General features: G+C 44.7%; 1 protein-coding gene across 6 annotated transcripts in view; it reads right to left on the reverse strand.

Annotated features, from left to right (window-relative positions):
• LOC129862219 (SH3 and multiple ankyrin repeat domains protein 3-like) overlaps nucleotides 1–22,336 on the reverse strand; it is a 423,372-nt gene that overhangs the window by 14,228 nt on the left and 386,808 nt on the right. For 5 of the 6 annotated variants that reach the window (XM_055933649.1, XM_055933650.1, XM_055933653.1 and 2 more), the window contains 6 exons: nucleotides 5,209–5,289; nucleotides 4,807–4,830; nucleotides 4,228–4,358; nucleotides 3,786–3,891; nucleotides 3,125–3,666; nucleotides 808–3,023 (listed from right to left, as the gene is read on the reverse strand). In XM_055933649.1, coding sequence (XP_055789624.1) covers nucleotides 808–3,023; nucleotides 3,125–3,666; nucleotides 3,786–3,891; nucleotides 4,228–4,358; nucleotides 4,807–4,830; nucleotides 5,209–5,289 — 3,100 coding nt within the window. The remainder of the gene's footprint in view (nucleotides 1–807; nucleotides 3,024–3,124; nucleotides 3,667–3,785; nucleotides 3,892–4,227; nucleotides 4,359–4,806; nucleotides 4,831–5,208; nucleotides 5,290–22,336) is intronic. The other variant, XM_055933651.1, reaches the window with a different exon arrangement.

A 22,336-nucleotide genomic window follows, 5' to 3' on the forward strand; every position in this document is an offset into this window, starting at 1 on the left:
AAAAAAATCTGAAAATGTAAGTAGGGTTATTCCATTCCTATGGGGTTAGTTGTTAGGCTGGTTAGGAAAAAAATATAAAATGACTTTGGGTTTACCCTAGAGGCTATAAACTTAAGGTTTACTCTCTTCCATGTCCGTGTCACATCTGTAGGAATACAAAGGACTTTCAGTAGAACAATGGAAATAAAAGAAATGGAGTGTTAAACAGTCACTCCATAGGTATCATGGATGGAAGCTGCATTCTGATGAAGGTTCAACACCAACATGTCTAAGAGTAATCTCAACTCGAACCCTATTACCCCACCTTAATATTGCTAATATCAGATGGGGAGAGGGATGGGGATAGCTAATGAAAAGGCCTGTTTGACCTAGCATTGCTAAGGAAGACTAACGCTAGCATCGTACCATTGGCTAGGTGTGTCTTCAACCCTCAGTCTCTCTTATTTACTTACCACTGCAGTCGGCTGTGCAGGGGATAGGGCGGCAGTGGCATACTTTGTCATGGGAAAGAGCAAACCATGCACAACACACCCAGCAGTGATCGTTAGAATTCAATATTTACACATTTTTTTATGCTTTGTTTTTAACCTAACGTGGAACTATTTGAACAGTAACAGCTGAGTGGATATGTAAAAGCTGTGTAGCCTAATGGAACCTTGCTTTCATCCACCCAAAAGGTGTTGGATTCCTTCTTGATTCTTGATTACTTGAAGGAAGGGAGGAAAGAATGATGCATCTTGAAGTACTTGAATAGGGCCTAAGGTTGGTTTGGCCATGTTCAGTTAGCCTCCCTCTGTCCTATCTTACCTGGCGCCTGTCACAGGGGACTTCCTCCCAGGGTCCAGCGATGACCCCAGTGGCTCCTCCTCCCCCAGGGACCTGGTATCCTTATTCAGCTGCTGCAATCTGGAACTTAGTTCCCCCATCACCGATGGTTTCCCCCCCTCCTCACCCCCCAGCCCCAACCCCAACCCCCCTAGACTCCCCAGACTCCCCATCCCTAACCCCACCCCGGGTCCTCGCGCCTCCATCTGGTCCCCCCACAGCTTGGACCTCCTCTGGAAGAGGTAGCGGGGCCTCCCGGGGCCTCCCACCAGGCCAGATATAGAGCCTGACCCTAGGCCTCCAGAACCCAGGCCTCCATGCCCCAGGCCTCCAGACCCGAGGCCTCCATGGCTCAGGCCTCCATGGCTCAGGCCTCCATGGCTCAGGCCTCCATGGCTCAGGCCTCCAGACCCGAGGCCTCCATGCCCCAGGCCTCCAGACCCTAGGCCTCCATGCCCCAGCCCTGCCCCTCCGGCTGCTGCTGCGGCTAGAGCAGCCGCCTGCTGCTGGGATAACAGCTCGCTGTCAGAGCTCTGCTTCAGCAGCGGGTCCCTGAAGGTGACCGGGCCTTTACTGCCTCCAATGTGGGACTTGAGCCGGGGCTTGGGAGGCACTGGCGGCTTGTCGAGCACGAAGGTCTGCCCGTCGGCGTAGGAGGTGTGTGTGTCAGCGGGTTCGCCACTCTCTGAGGACAGAGTGGACATGCTGGAGACGGTGGACACAGTGCTAGTGGTCTCCAGATGGTGGTCTCGCTCTCTCTCACTGGAGCTGCGTGTGTCTGCCTCCTCCACACCAGAGTCTGCTGCTGAACCAGACTCAGCCAGCAGGGCTGGAGGATGGGGCTGGTCCGGGTATGAGGGTTTCCCTGAGATGACTGCTCCTCCGGGAGTAGGCTGGAGGGGAGGGCCCTGGGGTTGGGTGGGGGTCAGACTGGAGGTGGGGGTCAGGCTGGGGTTTGGGGTGGTGGTGGAAGGGGTGAGGAGAGTAGGGGTTGTAGGGGAAGTGGTGGATTTAGACTGGGGTACAGGGGTCCCATGGGCTTGGGCTTGTGAATTGGCCAACAACCCGTTGGAAAACTCATCTGGAGGTGGGAGCACCCCGATCTTCTTCAGCTCCTCTCTGGTCTCTTCATCACTGGAGGACAGCATGGCTGGAGGTAGGCTCACTGTGTAGGGCTCCACGTCTTCCTCTGAACTGCCCTGGGCCAGGGGAGCCTGGGCTGGGCTGGAAGGGCCCTGGGCCTGAGGCTGAGAGGCAGAGGGGCTGGGCGACAGAGCCCGACTGAGGGAGGGTTTACTGGGCTCAGTGGCTGGGGAGGTGGGGGTTTGCTCCAGCCCTGGTCCCAGCCCCACCGCCTGGCCGTTACTGGTAGCATGGACCATGATTAGTCCAGCTGTCTTCTGTTGTGATGTGTCCATGATACTGATCAACATACTCTTCTTATCTTCCGTTCTCCTCTCCTCCTCCTTCCTCTCCTCCCCTCTTCCCTCCATCTCCTGGCGAAGCAAGGCGGGTGATGACACTGCCCACTGGGATTTACCAGCCTGGGGCGACCCCGGCCTCCCGCCCCCATGCTGAGGCTCTTTGGTCTGGCTTTCGATGAAAAGCGAAGCCCCCTGACCTCCAACACCAGCCCTGTCCTGTTTAGTCCTGGGCTCAGGGCTGCTGGCAGGGGACTGGCTCTGGGAGGTAAGTGCCCGCTCCCTTGCGGCCAGCGCAAGAGCAAGGGGTGAGTTAGGGTCCAGGGGCTTCCCTGTGAGTGGGTGGATGAAGGTAGTGCCGCCAGGTGAGGGGCGCAGGGCCAGGGCGGGGGGTGGCAGCTGGCCTAGTTCTCTGCTGAGCAGGCGCTCATCGATGGATCGAGATGTGGTGTAGGAGGGGGGCTCAGGGGCGGACACCGACCCCCCCTCCATGGTCCCCACCGACTGGAAGACTGTGGATTTCCTCCGCTCCTCTAGTCGGCGCTCTCGGTCCTTCACGGCGCCAGCGATAGCGACAGCGAACGGCCCTTTCCCCTGCAGCAAGGCCTCTCCCTGGAGACGCATACGCTCGCGCTCCACCATCAGCTGCTGCTGGTAGTAGTCGGCTCGGCTGGTGTGTGTGTGGCCGTGGGTGTGTGTGTGTCGGCCAGAGGGGGAGGTCTCTCGGGAGTGGGCAGCGGCCAAGGCGATGCTGGCTCTCTCCTGTGCGTCCTCCACCTGGAGGGGTAGATAGGACAAGAGATTAGAAACTTCAAATTCCAAATAAACTTTGTTCACTTGCGATAGTAACAATAATCAGAATAAATAGAATAACCTACCTGTAGCTGTTTCACCAGAGGGCTCTTCTTGCGCTGGGGCTTGGTGGGTGTGTACAATCCAAAACTAAACTGGCCAACATTGGCGTACGGGTTGTCAATCACCCGGCCTTTCCGTTTGATTCGCTCTGGTGGTGTAGCGGATGCGGAGGGGCGGGGGATGTCGGTGGGCTCCACGGGTAAGTGGGAGGAATCTTGTAGAATAATCATTGACCTTGCCTTCTTCTGGCGTTCGGCGTGGGAAGACTGGCGGGGCGATGGGTCGTAGGGCCGGTCCAGGTCCAGGGAGGAGGGCTTGAAGCTGGAACGACCTGCAGGGTCATGACCCTGACCATGACCCCTGGCAGGGGGAGGAGGGGGGCAGAAAGCAGGAGGAGGGCCAGTGTCCAGGTAGTAGAGGGAAGGGGGAGGAGGAGGTGCGGTCTGGGGAGGGGGCGGGATAGAATGGGAGCGGGAGTGGTCTCTGAGGCTGTCCGTCATGGAGGAGCTCCGGGGGAAACGGTGTTCTCCAGCCAACACCGACAGACGGTCCTCCTCAGTCGCACCTGGAGAGGTCAGAGGGAAACGGTCAGAGAGAGATAGAGAGCCTAAAGTAGTACAAAGATGCTGCACTACAGTTATCAAGTTATTGACTGAGTACTGTACTAAAGGGGAAAGGTGTTACCGAATGACTTGGTCCTGGACATCCCTCTAGGCAGCTGCATATGAGCCCTCTCCATCCTTGGGTGGAGCCCACCATGTAATGCCATGCCCTGCCTCTCAAACAACGACTGCAACACAAACACACACACACACACCCACACACAAACACACAGAGAAATACACATAGGTTTCAGACACATTTGACACAAAACAGAATGCACTGTATGTGAGTGTGTGGGAGGGTATATATGCTGATATTATTCTGCGGCTAGCAGGTCTCTGTGTCACCAGGGTTGGCCTGTGTATGTGAATATGTGTGTATGTGAATGTGTGTATGTGAATATGTGTGTATGTGAGAATGTGTGTTCAGATGTGTATGTTTGTGTGAGTGCGTGGGTGGGTGGGAGAGAGAATGTGCATCGATTTGTTTCTGCGCATGTGTGTGTGTGTGTGAATATACTCACACTGATCTCTGATTGTGTGATTCTCCTGCCGGTAGGTCTCTGTTTGACAGTAGCAGCTCTGTAGTCGGCCTCTGTGGGCTGGGAACGTAACGTCACAGGCTCCTGAGGCACTAGCATCTCATCTAGCGTTTCTGTACAGGGATCACACAGACAACACAGTCTGAATACAGCTACACAGCACGTATGGACCAAAATGCTTTTTACAAATTGTGAGTGTTTACACACAATGCACAGCTCCTTGTCCCTATCAAACATCTATAAAATATCACATCTACACACAACATCAACACAACCATGCAAGCCTACATGTGTTCAAATACATTTACAGTTGACAATTACAACATGCATATCATACAACTAAAGAAACCTTCACTATGTTGGATCGGAGGCACGGTGTATAGCGTCTGAGTCTCATATCTTTGGGAGCATCCAGATTGAGAAGAAGGTCCTAACTGACTGACTGACTAACTCAGAGCTCAGTGGCCATGCTGTGCCGGTGCTTCATCTATAATGAACAGTGTGTCTGTCACACTCAGAGAGGCCATGATGATGCCTCAACAGGATTCCACTCAGGCTCACCTCCTCTCCTCCTCCGGACGGAAGCTTGGTGAAAGAGAGATCATGTCAACGAAGACAGAAAACGATGTGGGTCAGGGTGTGTGTGTGTGTGTGTGTGTGTGTGTGTGTGTGTGTGTGTGTGTGTGTGAGAGAGAGAGAAAGAGAGAGAGAGAGAGAGTAAGTGAATGCATCAAAGAGAAAGGAAATGTCAAGTGAAGAGAACGAAAAGATCATGCTGTCAGAGATAAAGAGATGTTCTAAATTGTATGAAGGCAGGAAGCATATTTTAACCAGAACGGTTAAGTGAATAGGGGAGAGAGAGACATAAAAAGAGAAAGAGAGAGAGAGAGTGGGGAGATATGTGTTAGTGTTTGTTTGTGTACAAGTTTATGAATGTTTGCATCTTTGTGTTCTCACACTAACCCAGTTCCTCCAGTTCGGCGGTCATAGACTTGGAGCGCAGTGTCAAAGTGGTGCTGGGGGCTCTCTTGGGTGGCGGGGGAGCTGTGGAGAAAACGCAGGGTGAGGATGATGATGTTGAAGGTGAGGAGGAAGGCCCTTTGACCCTGCTGCTCAGCGCCCTGCGAGCGTGGCCCAGCCGGAAGCTCCATCCTGTCTTCGCAGCCTTCCCCTGGTCAACTTGGGGAAAGCTGGACGACTTATTCAGGCGGGTAGACACACTCTTTTTGATCATCCCTCTCTCTTTCCCCCCGTCACACACACACACACACACTCTCACACACACTCACCACCCCACTCAACACTCCGGTGGAGAGTACATTCTGCCATGCGGCATTGACAGAGGAAGATAAATAAATAACTGTATATCCCACAGCTCGGAAATACACTACCACACCACAACATTTACACCAGTCCACTTACAGTCATCTCCGCTAGCATCCAAAACCCCCGATGACCCTTGTATAGCCTACTAACTATTACAGATCAGCTCACTATTAGTGCTGTGCCAGTCCACAACCACTACCAAACACCTACATGTTATTATTATATTATCCAGTCCACATCCAAATAACACCAGATAAGTTCACTGTTAACATGTGACAATATAATCCTTCAAAATAGATAGTCCATACCATCACATCATCAATTACTACAGTACAATACCTCCCGCTGTGCTGCATGACATGTGCAGCTACACATGATCACAGCTAAAATACACCAGCACAGAATCACACCACCACAGCCTATGAAATCCATGCTGCAGCTCACCACCCAACACACTGTATCATCTGTGCATGTTAAAATACAGCAGCATACCTCCCAGTCTCTGCACAATACAGCACCTCATTCAATATACTGTCAACCAGCCAGTCCCGTCTCAATGCACCACTGTGGAGAGAAAAAACGGATCAGCAGAACATCTGGATGCTACCACATACTGGCTACGCAGCTACACTGACCAGCTATAGATCTGATCTAATCTAGTCCATACGCTATCACTTCATCACCGGTCAGCATATTCATGTAAACTACGGAGAGAGAGAGAGAGACAGAAAGAGAGAGATCGAGAGAGCACTAGAGAGGGAGTATTGCAATGCTTCATTCAAACACACAGCATGGTTGCTATGGCTACCATGGTGGTAGCAAGGTTTGGCTTGGTGCAGAGGGTTGTGTGTGAGCTATGAGGTGTGTGTGTGTGTGCGTGCGTGTGCGTGTGAGAGAGAGAGAGAGAGAGAGAGAGAGAGAGAGAGAGAGAGAGAGAGAGAGAGAGAGAGAGAGCGAGAAAGAAAGAAAAAGAGAGAGAGAGATAGATAGAGAGAGGGTTGGGGATTGTGAGAGTGTGTGAGAGTGTCTGCAGAGTTAGGAACTGGAGAAAAAGTTGACTTGAAGCAGCAGTGCTGCCTTTTAGAGTATTAAATACAGCTTAGAACAGCTAAGAACATCACAGAACAACCAGGCAGAGCAAAGCCGTCTCAGTAGAACTTCATGGGGTGGTTTAGGATTCAGGATTTTATTTGGATCCCCATTATCTGTTGCAAAAGCAGCAGATACAATTCCTGGGATCAAAACATAAAAAACATAAAACATGACATAGTATATAACAATAAGACAAGGACAGCTCAAGGACAGGGCAACATAATTTTTTTTGAAAAATAGAAATACAAAAGGTCTTGTGCTGACAAAACACTTAACAAAAACATATTACTTTACATAAACATACACGTTATTTAGGGCAGCAAAGGGAAAGGCGTTGTGCTGTGAGGTATTGTTTTCTTAAAGCTGATTTTGCTGTTTGCTTGGGTAATTTGAGATGGAAGGGCGTTCCATGTAACCATGGCTCTATACAATACTGTGTGTTGTTGTTTTGGACTTGGAGACTGTGAAGAGACCTCTGATGGCATGTCTAGTGGGGTACATACAGTATCCCTGTCAGAACGGTATGTTATTTGAATATACAGACAGTTTGGAATTTTCATCACAGTAATATTTCTCATAAAAACAAGAAGTGATGCCGTCAATCTTTTTTTCTATTTTAAGCCAAGTGAGACTGGCATGCATCTTTTTGATATTATCCCTCTTTTTACAGTGAAGGGCAAGACGTGATGCTCTGTTGTGGGCCAGCTGCAGCTTTCCTATGCCCTTTTTTGCAGCTCCTACCATTTAACTGGGAAATAGTCAAGATGTGAAAAAATCAGCGCCTGCAGGTCGAATGTGGTGTTAAAAAAACAGAGCACTCTCTATCACAGACAGACCTCTTCCGATCTTTACAACAATTGAATCAATATGCCTTGACCATGACAATTTGCAATCTAACATCACACCAAGAAGTTTGCTCAGCCACATCATTCGATTCATTTGATTTGAATCATGTCTGTGAGTATAACAGAACTTATTTAGCAGGTGAAACCCCGAGGACAAACCATTCAGATTCTTTTTTTTTTTGAGGTCACTGTCTTTTCAATTAGTTTTCATTGGGAAACCAGATTTCTAAGTGAATTGCTTGCAGTTCCAACGGCTTCCACTAGATGTCAACAGTCCTGAGAAATAGGTTGAGGTTATTCCTTTGTGTAATGAAGAAATACGGCCATCTTGAAGTCGAGGCACTCCAGGTGTCCTGGACATGCGCTTCAATCCAACAGAAGGCATGCTACATATCGTTTTAATCCTGTATTGAACACATATCATCCCGTCTTCAATTTTATCGATTATTAACGTTAAAAAATTCCTAAAGTTGTATGACAAAAGTAGTTTGACATTTTTTGGCAAAGTTTACAGGTAACCTTTGAGATATTTTGTCGTCAAGTTTGAGCAAGTTGGAACCGGTGTTTTTCTGGATCAAACGCGCCAAATAAATGGACATTTTGGATATATATCGACGGAATTAATCGAACAAAAGGACCATTTGTGATGTTTATGGGACATATTGGAGTGCCAACAACAGAAGCTCGTCAAAGGTGAGGCATGAATTATATTTTTATTTCTGCGTTTTGTGTTGCGCCTGCTGGGTTGAAATGTTTTCTCTCTTTTGTTTACTATAAGTGCTATGCTCAGATAATAGCATCGTAGGCTTTTCAGCGAAAGCATATTTGAATTCTGACATGTTGGCTGGATTCACAACCAGTGTAGCTTTAATTTGGTATCTTTCATGTGTGATTTAATGAAAGTTTGATTTTATAATAATTTTCATATTTTCTCAGGCTTTTTGCCAAGTGATACAGTAGCGTCTTGCCTAAACTCAGATTTTTGGATATAAATATGAACTTTACCGAACAAAAAATATATGTATTGTGTAACATGAAGTCCTATGAGTGTCATCTGATGAAGATTATCAAAGGTTAGTGATTAATTTTATCTCTATTTCTGCTTTTGTTACTGCTCTCTTTAGCTGGAAAAATGGCTGTCTTTTTCTGTGACTTGGCTCATATCTAACATAATCGTTTGGTGTGCTTTCATCGTAAAACCTTTTTGAAATCGGACACTTTGGCTGGATTTACAACAAGTGTAGCTTTAAAATGGTGTAAAATACTTGTATGCTTGAGGAATTTAAATTATGGGATTTCTGTTGTTCTGTTCTCTTGTTTTGTTTTACGCTACCGTCCCACATACCCTAGAGAGGTTAACCTGTTGAGGATGGGGGCGCTGTTGTCACTATTTATGCTAATCGTGTAATTTTTGAAACGGCTTCCCACAAAATTCTTGATCGTACAATATGCATATTATTATTATTATTGGATAGAAAACAGTCTATAGTTTCTATAGGAGTTGAAATTTTGTCTCTAAGTGGAACAGAAGTCATTCTACAGCAATTTCCCTGACATGGAGTCAGATTTCAGAAATTTTGGCCCCTGATCTGGAGTCAGTTAAAAGGCCGCAGTTATTGCTATGAGTATACGGACACTGCTTACGTCTTCCCCTGGATGCCTTTACGTGATGACGATTTGAATGGGGTCGATTGCGCGTTCATAGGCACTACAAATTAAAAAACCCTGTAGCTAGGAACTCTTTTCTTGCTGCGTAATGCGCCTGGAGGACATCGACCCGCACTTGTTCCAAGCATTAGTGGAGGGAGTAATATTACTCTGGTCATGTTTCTACTCGTTATGGGAGTTAAAAACATCATAAGGTAGTTAATTTAAAGCGTTTTATAGCAATTTATATCCGTTTAGTGCGATTTTGGGACATTTATTTCTGAAACGCTGTGAATTGCTGGGCACGCTTCCAGTTCATCCCGAACGCAGTTGGCATTTCCACATGGCAAGAGGACAGCTTTCCACCAAAAGACGATTAGACCCAAGAAAGGATCCTTTGCCCAAGATACTGATGGAAGAACAGCTCAAAGTAGGACATTTTTATTATGATAAATCGTGTTTCTGTCGAAAAATGTTAGTGGCTTAGGACGCCATGTTTTTTGACGTAGCTTCGCTTGGCGCAAACTGTATTGAAAAGTAAGGATAATTTAAAAAATGTAATTCCGCGATTGTATTAAGAATTAAATTGTCTATCAATCCCTGTCCACCCTATATTTTTTAGTCACGTTTATGAGTATTTATGTATAAGAGTAGATCACTGTCTAATATGGCGCACGGACATTTTCTCACCAGCTGGGCTACATTTCACATTGTCTAACCATGATTTTGGTGGCTAAATATAAACATTTTCGATCAAACTCTATATGGATTGTGTAATATGATGTTACAGGAGTGTCATCTGAAGAATTCTGAGAAGGTTAGTGAAAAAATTTATATATTTTGGCGATGTTGACGTTATCGCTCACTTTGGCTAGAATCAATGCTGGGCTGCTATGTGCTATGTGCTATGCTAATATAACGATTTATTGTGTTTTCGCTGTAAGACACTTAGAAAATCTGAAATATTGTCTGTATTCACAGGATCTGTGTCTTTCGATTAGTGTATGCTGTGTATTTTTACGAAATGTTTGATGATTAGTAAGTAGGTAAACACGTTGCTCTATGTAGTTTTTCTAGTCCATTTGTGACGGTGGGTGCAATTGTAACCTATGCCATCTACCTGAAATATGCACTTTTTTCTAACAAAACCTATCCCATACCATAAATATGTTATCAGACTGTCATCTGATGAGTTCTTTTCTTGGTTAGGGGCTATAAATATCTTAGTTTAGCCGAATTGGTGATAGCTACTGGTGTTGGTGGACAAATAAAAGATGGTGGATTATGCTAATGTGTTTTTAGGTAATAGATGTACATCTTTACATATTGTGTCTTCCCTGTAAAACATTTTAAAAATCGGACATGTTGGCTGGATTCACAAGATCTGTGTCTTTCATTAGCTGTATTGGACTTTAATGTGTGAAAGTTAAATATTTAAAAAAAAAATTTTTTTTGAATTTCGCGGCACTGGTTTTTCAGTGGGGGTGGGGGGGGAGTGCCGCTAGCGGCACCCTCATCCTAGACAGGTTAAAGAAGACACTCTGTGTTCTATTGGATAGATCTCAACCCATGATATGGTAGACGATTTAAAGCCATAACACATACATTTTTCCAATAACAGATTATGGTCAGTTATATCAGAGGCTGCAGTAAAGTCTAACAATACAGCTCCCACAATCTTCTTATTATCAATTTCTTTCAGCCAATTACCAGTCATTTGTGTCAGTGCAGTACATGTTGAGTGCCCTTCACTATTAGCATGCTGAAAGTCTGTTAATTTGTTTACAGAGAAATAACATTATATCTGGTCGAACACCAAGCTGATTGGTTGTCTGTTAGAACCAGTAAAGGGTGCTTTACCATTCTTGGGTAGCGGAATGACTATAGCTTCCCTCCAGGTCAGAGGACAAACACTTTTACCCAGGCTCAGATTAAAGACATGACAAACAGGAGTGGCAATATAGTCTACTACAATCCTCAGTAGCTTTCCATCTAAGTTGCCAATACCAGGTGGTTTCTCATTATTGATAGACAACAATAATTTCTCCACCTCTCCCACACTAACTTTACAGAATTTAAAATGACAATGTTTCACAATGTTTTATAATGGCTCACAGTCTGTTGGCATTTCATGTCTGAGTATGCCCACATTGCCAATGAATTAGCCATTAAAATAATTGGCAATATCAAAAGGTTTTGTGATGAATGAGCCTGGGTTGAATTAGCATTTCTGAACATACTTTCATTGAAAGTACTTCATTCTTGATATCATTTCAGAATAATGTTAAAAAAAAAAATGTTCAGTTATTCACACAAGTTCTCAATTTACAGAATGCTGTGCAGACAGACTTATTAGCCACTCCTTTTGCTTAATCTCTCTCAAACATAAAATTGTTCAATTCCTCATCAATCCACAGTCTTAACAGTTCTAAAAGTCAGTTTCTTAGTAGGTGTATGCTTATCAATAACTGTAAGAAACAATTTCATAAATGGATCAAGTGCAGCGTCTGGACGCTCCTCATTACACACATCAGACCAACAAATATTTTTTACATCTTCAACATAGGAATCATTACAAAACGTTTACACTATTTTGGGCCCAGTCTTTGGAACTTTGGCTTTTCTGGATATAGCCACTATATTATGGTCACTACATCTAATGGGTATGGATACAGCTTTAGAACAAAGTTATGCAGCATTGGTAATTTGATCAATACACATGGATGACGTAGTTCTTGTACTATTTCAAAAGATTCTGGTAGGTTGATTGACAGCCTGAGCCAGATTACAGGCACAGCCTGATGAAAACCAGTCTATATTCAGGTCACCCAGAAAATGGATCTACAGTATCTGTAAGCATCAAAAACATTATCAAGCATTTCACACATATTATCCAGATGTGAGTAAGACCTTTAAACAGGTTAACATTCACAAGGCAACAGGGTCAGACGGACTACAAGGACACATACCCAGAGCATGCGCTGACCAGCTGGCAAGTGTCTTCACTGACATTTTCTATCTCTCTCTGACCCAGTCTGTAATACCTACATGTTTCAAGCTGTAACGGTTTTGACTTGAGGTTATTTCTAGGGGTGCCAGGTAGGTTGAGCCTACCAGAGAAAGCATTGGTTTCTCCTTTTAGTTTGAGAGGGAATGAGTCCCATCTGGTCCGTCAAGTCACACCAATACAAAGGACTTATTAAAAGTAAGGATGGAAATATACTTTTCATAAACCCCTTAAAACATTGGAAAGAACCTCAAACAAGTGTATTCTTTTGCGTGGTTGTATTAACAACATAAATGATCACACACAACAATATAACAATTAATGCACTTATGTTCCTTTAGAAATGTCCTGTACCTCGGGCATAAAAAGAGTCCCGCCCGGTAAATAAGTTCAGTGACTGAAGTGACCTTAGTCACGCAACGTTTGTCCATAGGGTAAACCAAGTATATTCATACACTCAAAATGACACTTATTTTGCAACACAACTATAAAGCGTATCAAAGATTAACCAAAGAATAATACGTCCTCACAACTACATAAATCACAGTATACATCACCCAAACAAATGAAATACCGTGTACAAAAAGTTGTAGTCAGTCGGTCAGTCAGACAATCCGCCAACAGATCTCCAGCGGAGAAAAGGCCACGAAAACCAACGGAGAGTTGTAGTCCACAGACGCACAGAGTGGATCCAATCCTGGGTAAACTCGTTTCAAGGCTACAAAACCCACTGTAAGGCAACAAACAAACGTAATAGCGAAGCTTCATGAACTGAAGGTAGTACACATCCTCATTCATGTCTCAATCACAACTTCACCTTTGCGCAGCTGATGCTGGCTATTTAATGGGGAATTAAAGGGGAAGCGCCCTATTAGAAGGAGAAGCACTGAGACGGTTCAGAAATATTCAGGGCCGTCACACACCCCCTCCCCTGGAAAAAGCCGACCATTGCCCGGGAAGGCACATCTTGGTCGGGGAAACCGAGAAAGGTCTCCTCATCACTTTCCTCTACAAAAATATTCATTACTTTTTGGCGCTCACGCTCCTCAACTGAGGGGTCACAGGCATTAAGGCGTGAGACTTCTGGGTCTGGGAATCCGAGAAAAGTCTCCTCACTTTCCTCTTCAAAGATATCCAGGACCTTGCGGCGCTCAATCTCCTCCAATTCCTCAGCCGAGGGGTAACAGGCCTTAAGGCGTGAGACATGGACAACGCACATATCTTCACCTGTGTCCTCTTTCACCACTCGGTAGTTCAAAGGGCCCATCTGCTCCACAATCCTATATGGTCCTTGCCATTTAGGAGCGAGCTTGGCCGAGAAGAATTGTTCAGCTTTCGAGTAAGGATGAGAGCGAAGCCACACCCGATCACGAAGCTGGAACTGCATGTCTCGTCTGTTCTTATCATAATTTCTCTTCTGCTTGAGTCGAGCCTGGATCATGTTCTTCGAGACAAGAGCTCTCAAGTCGTGGAGATGGACTACCTGGTCATAGCAAGCAGCGTCTGGAGTAAGCTGCTGGGGCTGTAGCACCATATCCAAGGGTCCTCGGAGGGGACGACTTAGGTTCAGCTCTGCAGGTGTGACTCCAGTGGACTCTTGCACAGCAGAATTCAGGGCAAATCGAAACTCGTGAAGGTGCTTGTCCCAGTGTTTGTGCTGGGTTCCTACATAGGAAGCAACCATCGTCTTCAAGGTTCGATTTACTCTCTCAGTGAGGTTGGTCTGTGGGTGATAGGCCGTGGTCAACTTCTGTCTCAGGTTCCATCTTTGGCAGGTCTCCTCAAAGAGATCAGAGACAAATTGGGAACCTCGATCAGACAGGATGTAATCAGGCACTCCCCAGCGAGTCAGGATCTCTTTCGTAAGGATGTTAGAGACTGTCCTTGCTGTGGCCTGACGCAGGGCAAAGAGCTCCACCCACTTGGAATAGTAATCAACAAAAACAAGCATGTACACATTCTGATTGGAGCTTCTAGGAAATGGACCCATCAAGTCCACTCCTAACATTTCCCAAGGTCGGGTAACCACCGTTTGCTGCAACTTGCCAGCAGGTTTTCTACCTTCTGGTTTGTACATTTGACAAACCTGGCAGTTTCGGATGTGTGACTTCACATCCATGCTCAGATGTGGCCAGTACAGTAATGCTTGCAAACGTTTGTAGGTTTTGAACCTGCCCAAATGACCAGCTAATGGGTCTTCATGGAAATGTTGAAGCAGTTGAAGGCGTAGAGTTTCAGGTATGTACATTTGGTAGAGTGTTCTGTGAGGTAGTTGTACAACTCGGTAGACTTTGTCTTCAATGATGGTCAGCTTTGTGGTAGGGTTGACCATCTTTTCTCCATCTTCTAGGATAGTCTGGTACAAAGCCTGTACTTCTGGATCATCCTGTTGGGCTTTCCAAATGACCTCATCAGAGATGGGAAAGTCAGTTTTGGGTGAGTCTCGACTGCTAGACAGGACAGTAGCACATGTAAGATGAGGGCCACCATTACCACAAGCAGGAGCTCTGGATAAGGCATCTGGAACAGTGTTGTATTTTCCTTTCCTGTATTCTACTGCAAAGGTGAACTCTTGCAACCGTAGAGCCCATCTGATGAGCCTGGTGCTTGGTTTGTTGGTCTTGAACACCCACACAAGGGAGGAATGGTCAGTGACCACAGTGAAGTGTCTTCCCTCCAGGTAGTACCTCCACTTTTCCAAAGCCCAGACAACTGCAAGGCACTCTTGCTCGGTTGTGGAGTAGTTCCGTTCTGCTCCATTCAATGTCCGACTGGCGAACGCTAACACTTCTTCCGTACCAAGTCCAGTCTGTTGGACTAGGACAGCACCAAGTCCAACATCACTTGCATCAGTGTAAACAACAAAAGGGCAATCAAAGTTGGGATGACCCAAAATGGGAGGTGTGACGAGGTGTCGTTTCAGGGTTTCAAAGGAGTTCTGGCACTCTGCCGTCCATCGGAATTTCGCTCCTTTTCGCTTCAACGCGTTGAGGGGTTCTGCCACCTGGGAGAAGTTCCACACAAACCGATGGTACCATCCAGCCATCCCAAGGAACCGTTGAAGGGCCTTGAGTGTGGTTGGCACAGGGAAGTCTTGTACAGCCTTGGTCTTTTCAGGATCCACATGAATGCCGTCAAAAGACACAATATGGCCAAGGAACTTCAGGGAGGTTTGGCAGAAGTTGCTCTTCTTCATATTCACTGTCAGACCAGCTTCTCTTAGCTTGTCCAACACTGCTTGAAGATCTTGAAAGTGTTGTTCTCTGTTCTGGGAGTAGATAATTATATCGTCCAGGTAGACGAAACAGATCTTCCCTTTGAGCTCACCTAACACAATCTCCATGAGTCTTTGGAAAGTGGCAGGTGCATTCTTTAATCCAAAAGGCATCACCTTAAAGGAAAACAAGCCCTCAGCACAGACAAAAGCAGTCTTGTCCTTGCTTTCCTGGTCCATCTCAACCTGCCAATAGCCACTATTGAGGTCAAGGGTAGTGAACATAACAGCACCAGACAATGACTCCAGGATCTCGTGGATGGTGGGAAGAGGATAGGCATCAGTCTGGGAAACCTTGTTGGTCTTCCGATAGTCTACACAAAATCTAAGACCACCGGTCTTTTTTGGAATGAGGACAACAGGAGCAGCCCAGGGAGAGGAGGAACGTTCTATTATATCTTGTGTCAACATATCATTAATGAGTCCCTTTTGGATTATTAGCTTCGCTGGGGACAAACGATATGGCTTTTGCTTGATCGGCATTTCCTGTGTAAGGAATATTTTGTGCTTCAGGAGTCCGGTGCGTCCTAGCTTTGAAGTACACACATCAGCATTATTCTGCAGCTGTTCCACCAGCCTTAACTCCTCTGGCTGTTCCAGCTGAGCTCTTCTTACAGCCTGTAAAAGGAGATCATCAGAAGGATTACCCAGGGTTAGTGGTACCGGAGCAACGGCAGAGAAGACTGCCACACATCTTTCCAGATCCATTAGCGGATCAGGACTGTCATCCTTTTTCCCAAAGGTGGGAAATTGCAATTTAATGGGCATCGCTCCCACATGACGTCTACTCAAATCACCATGAACAAAAGAGCTAGGAGGGATTGAGGAAGTAGAGGGTGAGGGAGTTATCGGACCATGAAAATGAACACCAGGATGCATGGTGGATTGCATCCTGCAAGGGGTGGCTGCAGCATGGCCTTGTCTTGGCTGTTCTGAGGTGCCAGCTTGGCCCTCAGTGGTCTGAACAGAAGTGGACACAAGAGAAGCTCTGTGCAAGGAGTTGTGCCTAATGGAGGCCATGTCAACAGACACATCATCCAACATTTTAACACAATTAGAGAGCGCTGTCTGCAAGTGGTCTACAGTGTTTACCAGGGGAGAAAAAACAGAATTGACGTCCTTGAGGACCTCAGTGTGATGATGTTGCAGGCGCCACTGGAGAGTGGCAGTGAGTTGGCTTTGTTGGTAGTCAAACTGCCTGTCCATGGCACCAGTAATTTCCTGTCTTCCACTCTCACTGAGCTCTGTCAGAGTGTGGGTTAGAGTACTCAGTGAGTTTCTGAATTCCATGGCATTCTGTTGTTGCTCTTCACTCAGACATTTGAATTTATGATGGATTAGAGTTTGGAGATGTTGTTGAGTCTGACGAATATCAAGGATGTCACCTTGAAGTTGTAAGACTACAACCTCTGGAGATAAACCAGACAATGGAGGAAGGTTGGGCGTCAGAGGGAGGGCTAACTCAGTACTTCCACACAGATCCATGTCAATAAGTGAGTTACTAGTTAGACCTGTGGCCTGTGGTCCAGACCGAGCATTCAGATTCCCAGGGCTCTGGCCCAAATCAACTCCTTTATTTCCATTCACATTATGATTTGTATTGTTGGCTTGGTAGTCAGAATGACCCTGTGTATTCCCATTGACAGGTAGGATATGGATGAGCACATTTTCTTGGGGTGAATCCATTGTTTTAATTCCACACAAAAGATTTGCTTTGGTTAGTTCTCAATGTTGAGGTCCCATCTGGGGTGCCACTTTTATGTAACGGTTTTGACTTGAGGTTATTTCTAGGGGTGCCAGGTAGGTTGAGCCTACCAGAGAAAGCATTGGTTTCTCCTTTTAGTTTGAGAGGGAATGAGTCCCATCTGGTCCGTCAAGTCACACCAATACAAAGGACTTATTAAAAGTAAGGATGGAAATATACTTTTCATAAACCCCTTAAAACATTGGAAAGAACCTCAAACAAGTGTATTCTTTTGCGTGGTTGTATTAACAACATAAATGATCACACACAACAATATAACAATTAATGCACTTATGTTCCTTTAGAAATGTCCTGTACCTCGGGCATAAAAAGAGTCCCGCCCGGTAAATAAGTTCAGTGACTGAAGTGACCTTAGTCACGCAACGTTTGTCCATAGGGTAAACCAAGTATATTCATACACTCAAAATGACACTTATTTTGCAACACAACTATAAAGCGTATCAAAGAATAACCAAAGAATAATACGTCCTCACAACTACATAAATCACAGTATACATCACCCAAACAAATGAAATACCGTGTACAAAAAGTTGTAGTCAGTCGGTCAGTCAGACAATCCGCCAACAGATCTCCAGCGGAGAAAAGGCCACGAAAACCAACGGAGAGTTGTAGTCCACAGACGCACAGAGTGGATCCAATCCTGGGTAAACTCGTTTCAAGGCTACAAAACCCACTGTAAGGCAACAAACAAACGTAATAGCGAAGCTTCATGAACTGAAGGTAGTACACATCCTCATTCATGTCTCAATCACAACTTCACCTTTGCGCAGCTGATGCTGGCTATTTAATGGGGAATTAAAGGGGAAGCGCCCTATTAGAAGGAGAAGCACTGAGACGGTTCAGAAATATTCAGGGCCGTCACAAAGCATACCACCATTGTCCCTGTTTCCAAAAATGCCAAGGGAACCTTTCTAAATTACTATCACACCGTAGCACTCACATCTGTAGCTATGAAATGATTTGAAAGGCTAGTCATAGCTCACATCAACATCATCATCCCAGACACAATGGACCCACTCTAATTCGCTTACCGCCCCAACAGATCCACAGATGATCCAATCTCAATTGCACTCCACATTGCCCTTTCCCAGCTGGACAAAAGGTACACCTACGTGAGAATGCTGTTCATTGATTACAGCTCAGCATTCAACACCATAGTGCCCTTCAAGGTCATCACTAAGCTCTGGACCCTGGGATTGAAGGCCTCCCTCTGCAACTGTATCCTGGACTTCCTGACAGGCCGCCCTCAGGTCGGGGGGGGTAGGCAACAACACATCCGCCATACTGACGCACAACACGGGGGCCCCTCAGGCTTGCATGCTTAGTCCCCTCCTGTACTCCCTGTTCACCCACGACTGAGTGACCCCGCACGACTCCAGCACCATCATTAAGTTTGCAAATGACGCCTCCATTTACATTGACAGGGATGTAGTGGAGTGGGTCGAGAGCTTCAAGTTCCTCGGCATCCACATCACTAAGGACCTATCATGGTCCAAACACACCAACACAATCATGAAGAGGGCCCGATAACACCTCTTCCCCGGAAGGAGGCTGAAAAGATTTGGCATGGGCCCTTAGATTCTCATAAAGTTCGACAGCTATACCATTAACACTTCTTAGGGATAGGCCCCTTTTTTCTCTAGTTCCTTTTTGAATTACGTGCGCAAAGTAAACTGCCTGTAGCTCAGGCCCTGAAGCCAGGATATGCATATAATTTGTACCATTGGAAAGAAAACACTTTTGAAGTTTGTAGAAAGGTGAAAATAACGTAGATGAATATATAACACAATAGATATGGTAGGAGAAAATCCAAAGAAATTGTTATATTGATATAACAATTTATATATTTTTTTGAGAGACCATCCTCTTAGAAATGCATATTGAAAAATAGCTCCCTGGATGCAATTCCTATGGCTTGTCAGCAGTCTATGTTCAAAGTTTCTGGCTTGTAACTTCAAAAACGAACAAGAAATATCAATTTTAGTAGAAGGACACAGTCTTGGAAATCCGTGTTTGCGCATGCATCATGAAGACATTATGCACCTGCTAAAATCGGTTTCCTATTGAACATACTTCTTTCTGAAATAAATATTATAGTTTGATTACATTTTAGGGTATCTGAGGAGTAAATAGAAACGTATTTTGACTTGTTGAAACAAAGTTTAGGGGTAGATTTTTGGATTATTTTCTTTGCAAATTGAACGAGTGGATTACTCAAATCGATGGCGCTAAACAGACTTTTTGGGTTATAAAGGAGGATTTCATCTAACAAAACGACACTACATGTTACAGCTGGGACACTTTGGATGACAAATCGGAGGAAGATTTTCAGAAAGTAAGTGAATATTTAATCGCTATATGAGAATGTATGAAACTTGTGCCGATGGAAAATATTTTGATGTGGGTAGCTGTCCTCAAACACTCGCATGGCATGTTTTTGCTGTAATAGCTACTGTAAATCGAACAGTGCAGTTAGATTAACAAGAATTTAAGCTTTCAGCCGTTATAAGACACTTATATGTGCATAAATGTTTAAAATCCCGCTAGCGGGACACCGATCCTTAAGAAGCATCTTGACTGGCTGCATCACCACTTGGTATGGCAAACGCTTGGCATCCGACCATAAGGCCAGTACGGACCAGTACAATACTCGGGCCGAGCTCCCTGCCATCCAGAACCTCTATACGAAGCCCCCAAAAATTGTCAAAGACTCCTGCCACCCAAGTCATAGACTGTTACCGCACGGCAGGTGGTGCCGGAGCAGCAAGTCTGGGACCAAAAAGCTCCTGAACAGCTTCTACCCCCAAGCCATAAGACTGATGAATAGTTAATCAAATGGCCACCCAGACTATTTACATTGACCCCCTTTTTATTTGAACTGACTCACCGTCTCTACTCATTGGATTCTACCCACACACTCACACTACACTGACACGCACACACGCACACACGCACGCACACACACACACACACACACACTCACACTCACACTCACACTCACACTCACACTCACACTCACACTACACTGACGCACGCACGCACACACGCACACACGCACACACACACACACAAACACACACACAGTCTTCTATAACTAATCTTGTGGAGACACACAATTCAGTCCCATTAAAAATCCTATTTTCCCTAACCCTAAACCTAACCTTAACCCTAACACTAAGCCTAACCTTAACCCTAAAATTAACCCTAGCTCCTAACTCTGAACCTAATTCTAACCCTAATTCTAACCCTAATCCTTGTAGTTTGTTTACTATTCTTGTGGGGACTTCTGGTCCACACTAGGCTTGGGGGGTAAACCGTATATGCCGTATACCGGGGTATTTGGATTTTCTTTTTAATACATTTGAATATTTGTAGCTACTTTTAAGTAAATACCTGCAGTCATCTTGTGAAAAAAGTTAGGCAATAAATGACATTGTGTTTTTCATTTCACCTGTCACATTCTTATGAAGCTTACGTGTCACGTGGTGTTTGTTTACAAGCATGCAACAATGAGAGACCGGAGCCTTGTGAGTCACTCTGTTGTACAGCTAGAGCCAGGTGATCTAATTACAGTATGGAATTCACAACTAAATGTTTGCCAGCTAGATATCTTATAACTATTAAGGTAGTGCTAAATGCTCTGTAGTTGTGCATTTGGATTAGTAATTTAGTAGCTTGTTATGCTACCTTCAAAATCAAGCATTCGCTTGGTAACAGCAGAGAATCCCCTCCTGGATCAAGAGCTTTGCTGGCTAATATTTGTTTTGGGCGTGCAGCAAACTGTGAGTAGCATTTTTGACTTACTAGTTTAGGTTAGAAACTGTACAAAATGTTTGTAATACTCTTGTTAGCATTTAGTTAGCATTCTCTATGAGATGTTTTTTTTTCAGTGCCGGTATTACCGAATATCCCGGTATGGCACAAGGTCGGTATGAAGGCATGACAATCTGAGATGTCATTTTCTTTTTTTATATTTGCAAATGTATTACAAATAAAAAACTGATATATCACATATACATTAGTATTCAGACCCTTTACTCAGTACCTTGTTGAAGCACTTTTGGCAGAGATTACAGCCTCAAGTCTTCTTGGGCATGACGCTACAAGCTTGGTACAACTGTATTTGAGGAGTTTCTGACCATGAGCGGTCACATGAGAGGGAGCTCTGTTCCATCGCACTTCTAAAGATAATGGAATTCTCTGGTTGGAACATTATTGAAGATTTATGTTAAAAACATCCTAAAGATTGATTCAATACATCGTTTGACATGTTTCTACTGACTGTTACGGAACTTTTAGACATTTCATCTGCTTTTAGTGAACACGCTTCCTGACTTTGGATTTGTTTACCAAACACGCTAACAAAAATAGCTATTTGGACATAAATGATGGACATTACCGAACAAAACAAACATTTATTGTGGAAGTGGGAGTCCTGGGAGTGCATCCTGACGAAGATCAGCATAGGTAAGTGAAGATTTATAATGCTATTTATGACTTTTGTTGATTCCACAATTTGGCGGGTAACTGTATGGCTTCCTTTTGTGGCTGAACGCTGTTCTCAGATTATTGAATATTGTGCTTTGCCATAAAGCTTTTTTGAAATCTAACACAGCGGTTGCATTAAGAAAAAGTAAAAAATCATTTGGTTTTAAATATACTTAAGTATCAAAAGTAAACATAATTGCTAAAATATACTAAAGTATCAAATGTAAAAGTATAAATCATTTCAAATTCCTTATATTAACCAAACCAAACAGCACGATTTTCTTGTTTTTTAAATTTACGGGATAGCCAGGGGCACACTCCAACACAAATCATTTGTGTTTAGTGAGTCTGCCAGATCAGATGCAGTAGTGAAGACCAGGAATTGTCTCTTTAAGTGAGTGAATTGGACCATTTTCCTGTCCTGCTAAGCATTCAAAATGTAACGAGTACTTTTGGGTGTCAGGGATAATGTATGCAGTAGAATGTACATTATTGTCTTCAGGAATGTGGTGGAGTAAAAGTTGAAGGTGGTGTCAAAAATATAAATAGTAAAGTCAAGTACATATACCCCCAAAAACAACTTAAATAGTACTTTCAAGTATTTTTACTTAAGAACTTTACACCACTGATCCTGGATATGCAAATCG

Source organism: Salvelinus fontinalis, chromosome 9, assembly GCF_029448725.1.
Source record: "Salvelinus fontinalis isolate EN_2023a chromosome 9, ASM2944872v1, whole genome shotgun sequence".
Taxonomy (NCBI): domain Eukaryota; kingdom Metazoa; phylum Chordata; class Actinopteri; order Salmoniformes; family Salmonidae; genus Salvelinus; species Salvelinus fontinalis.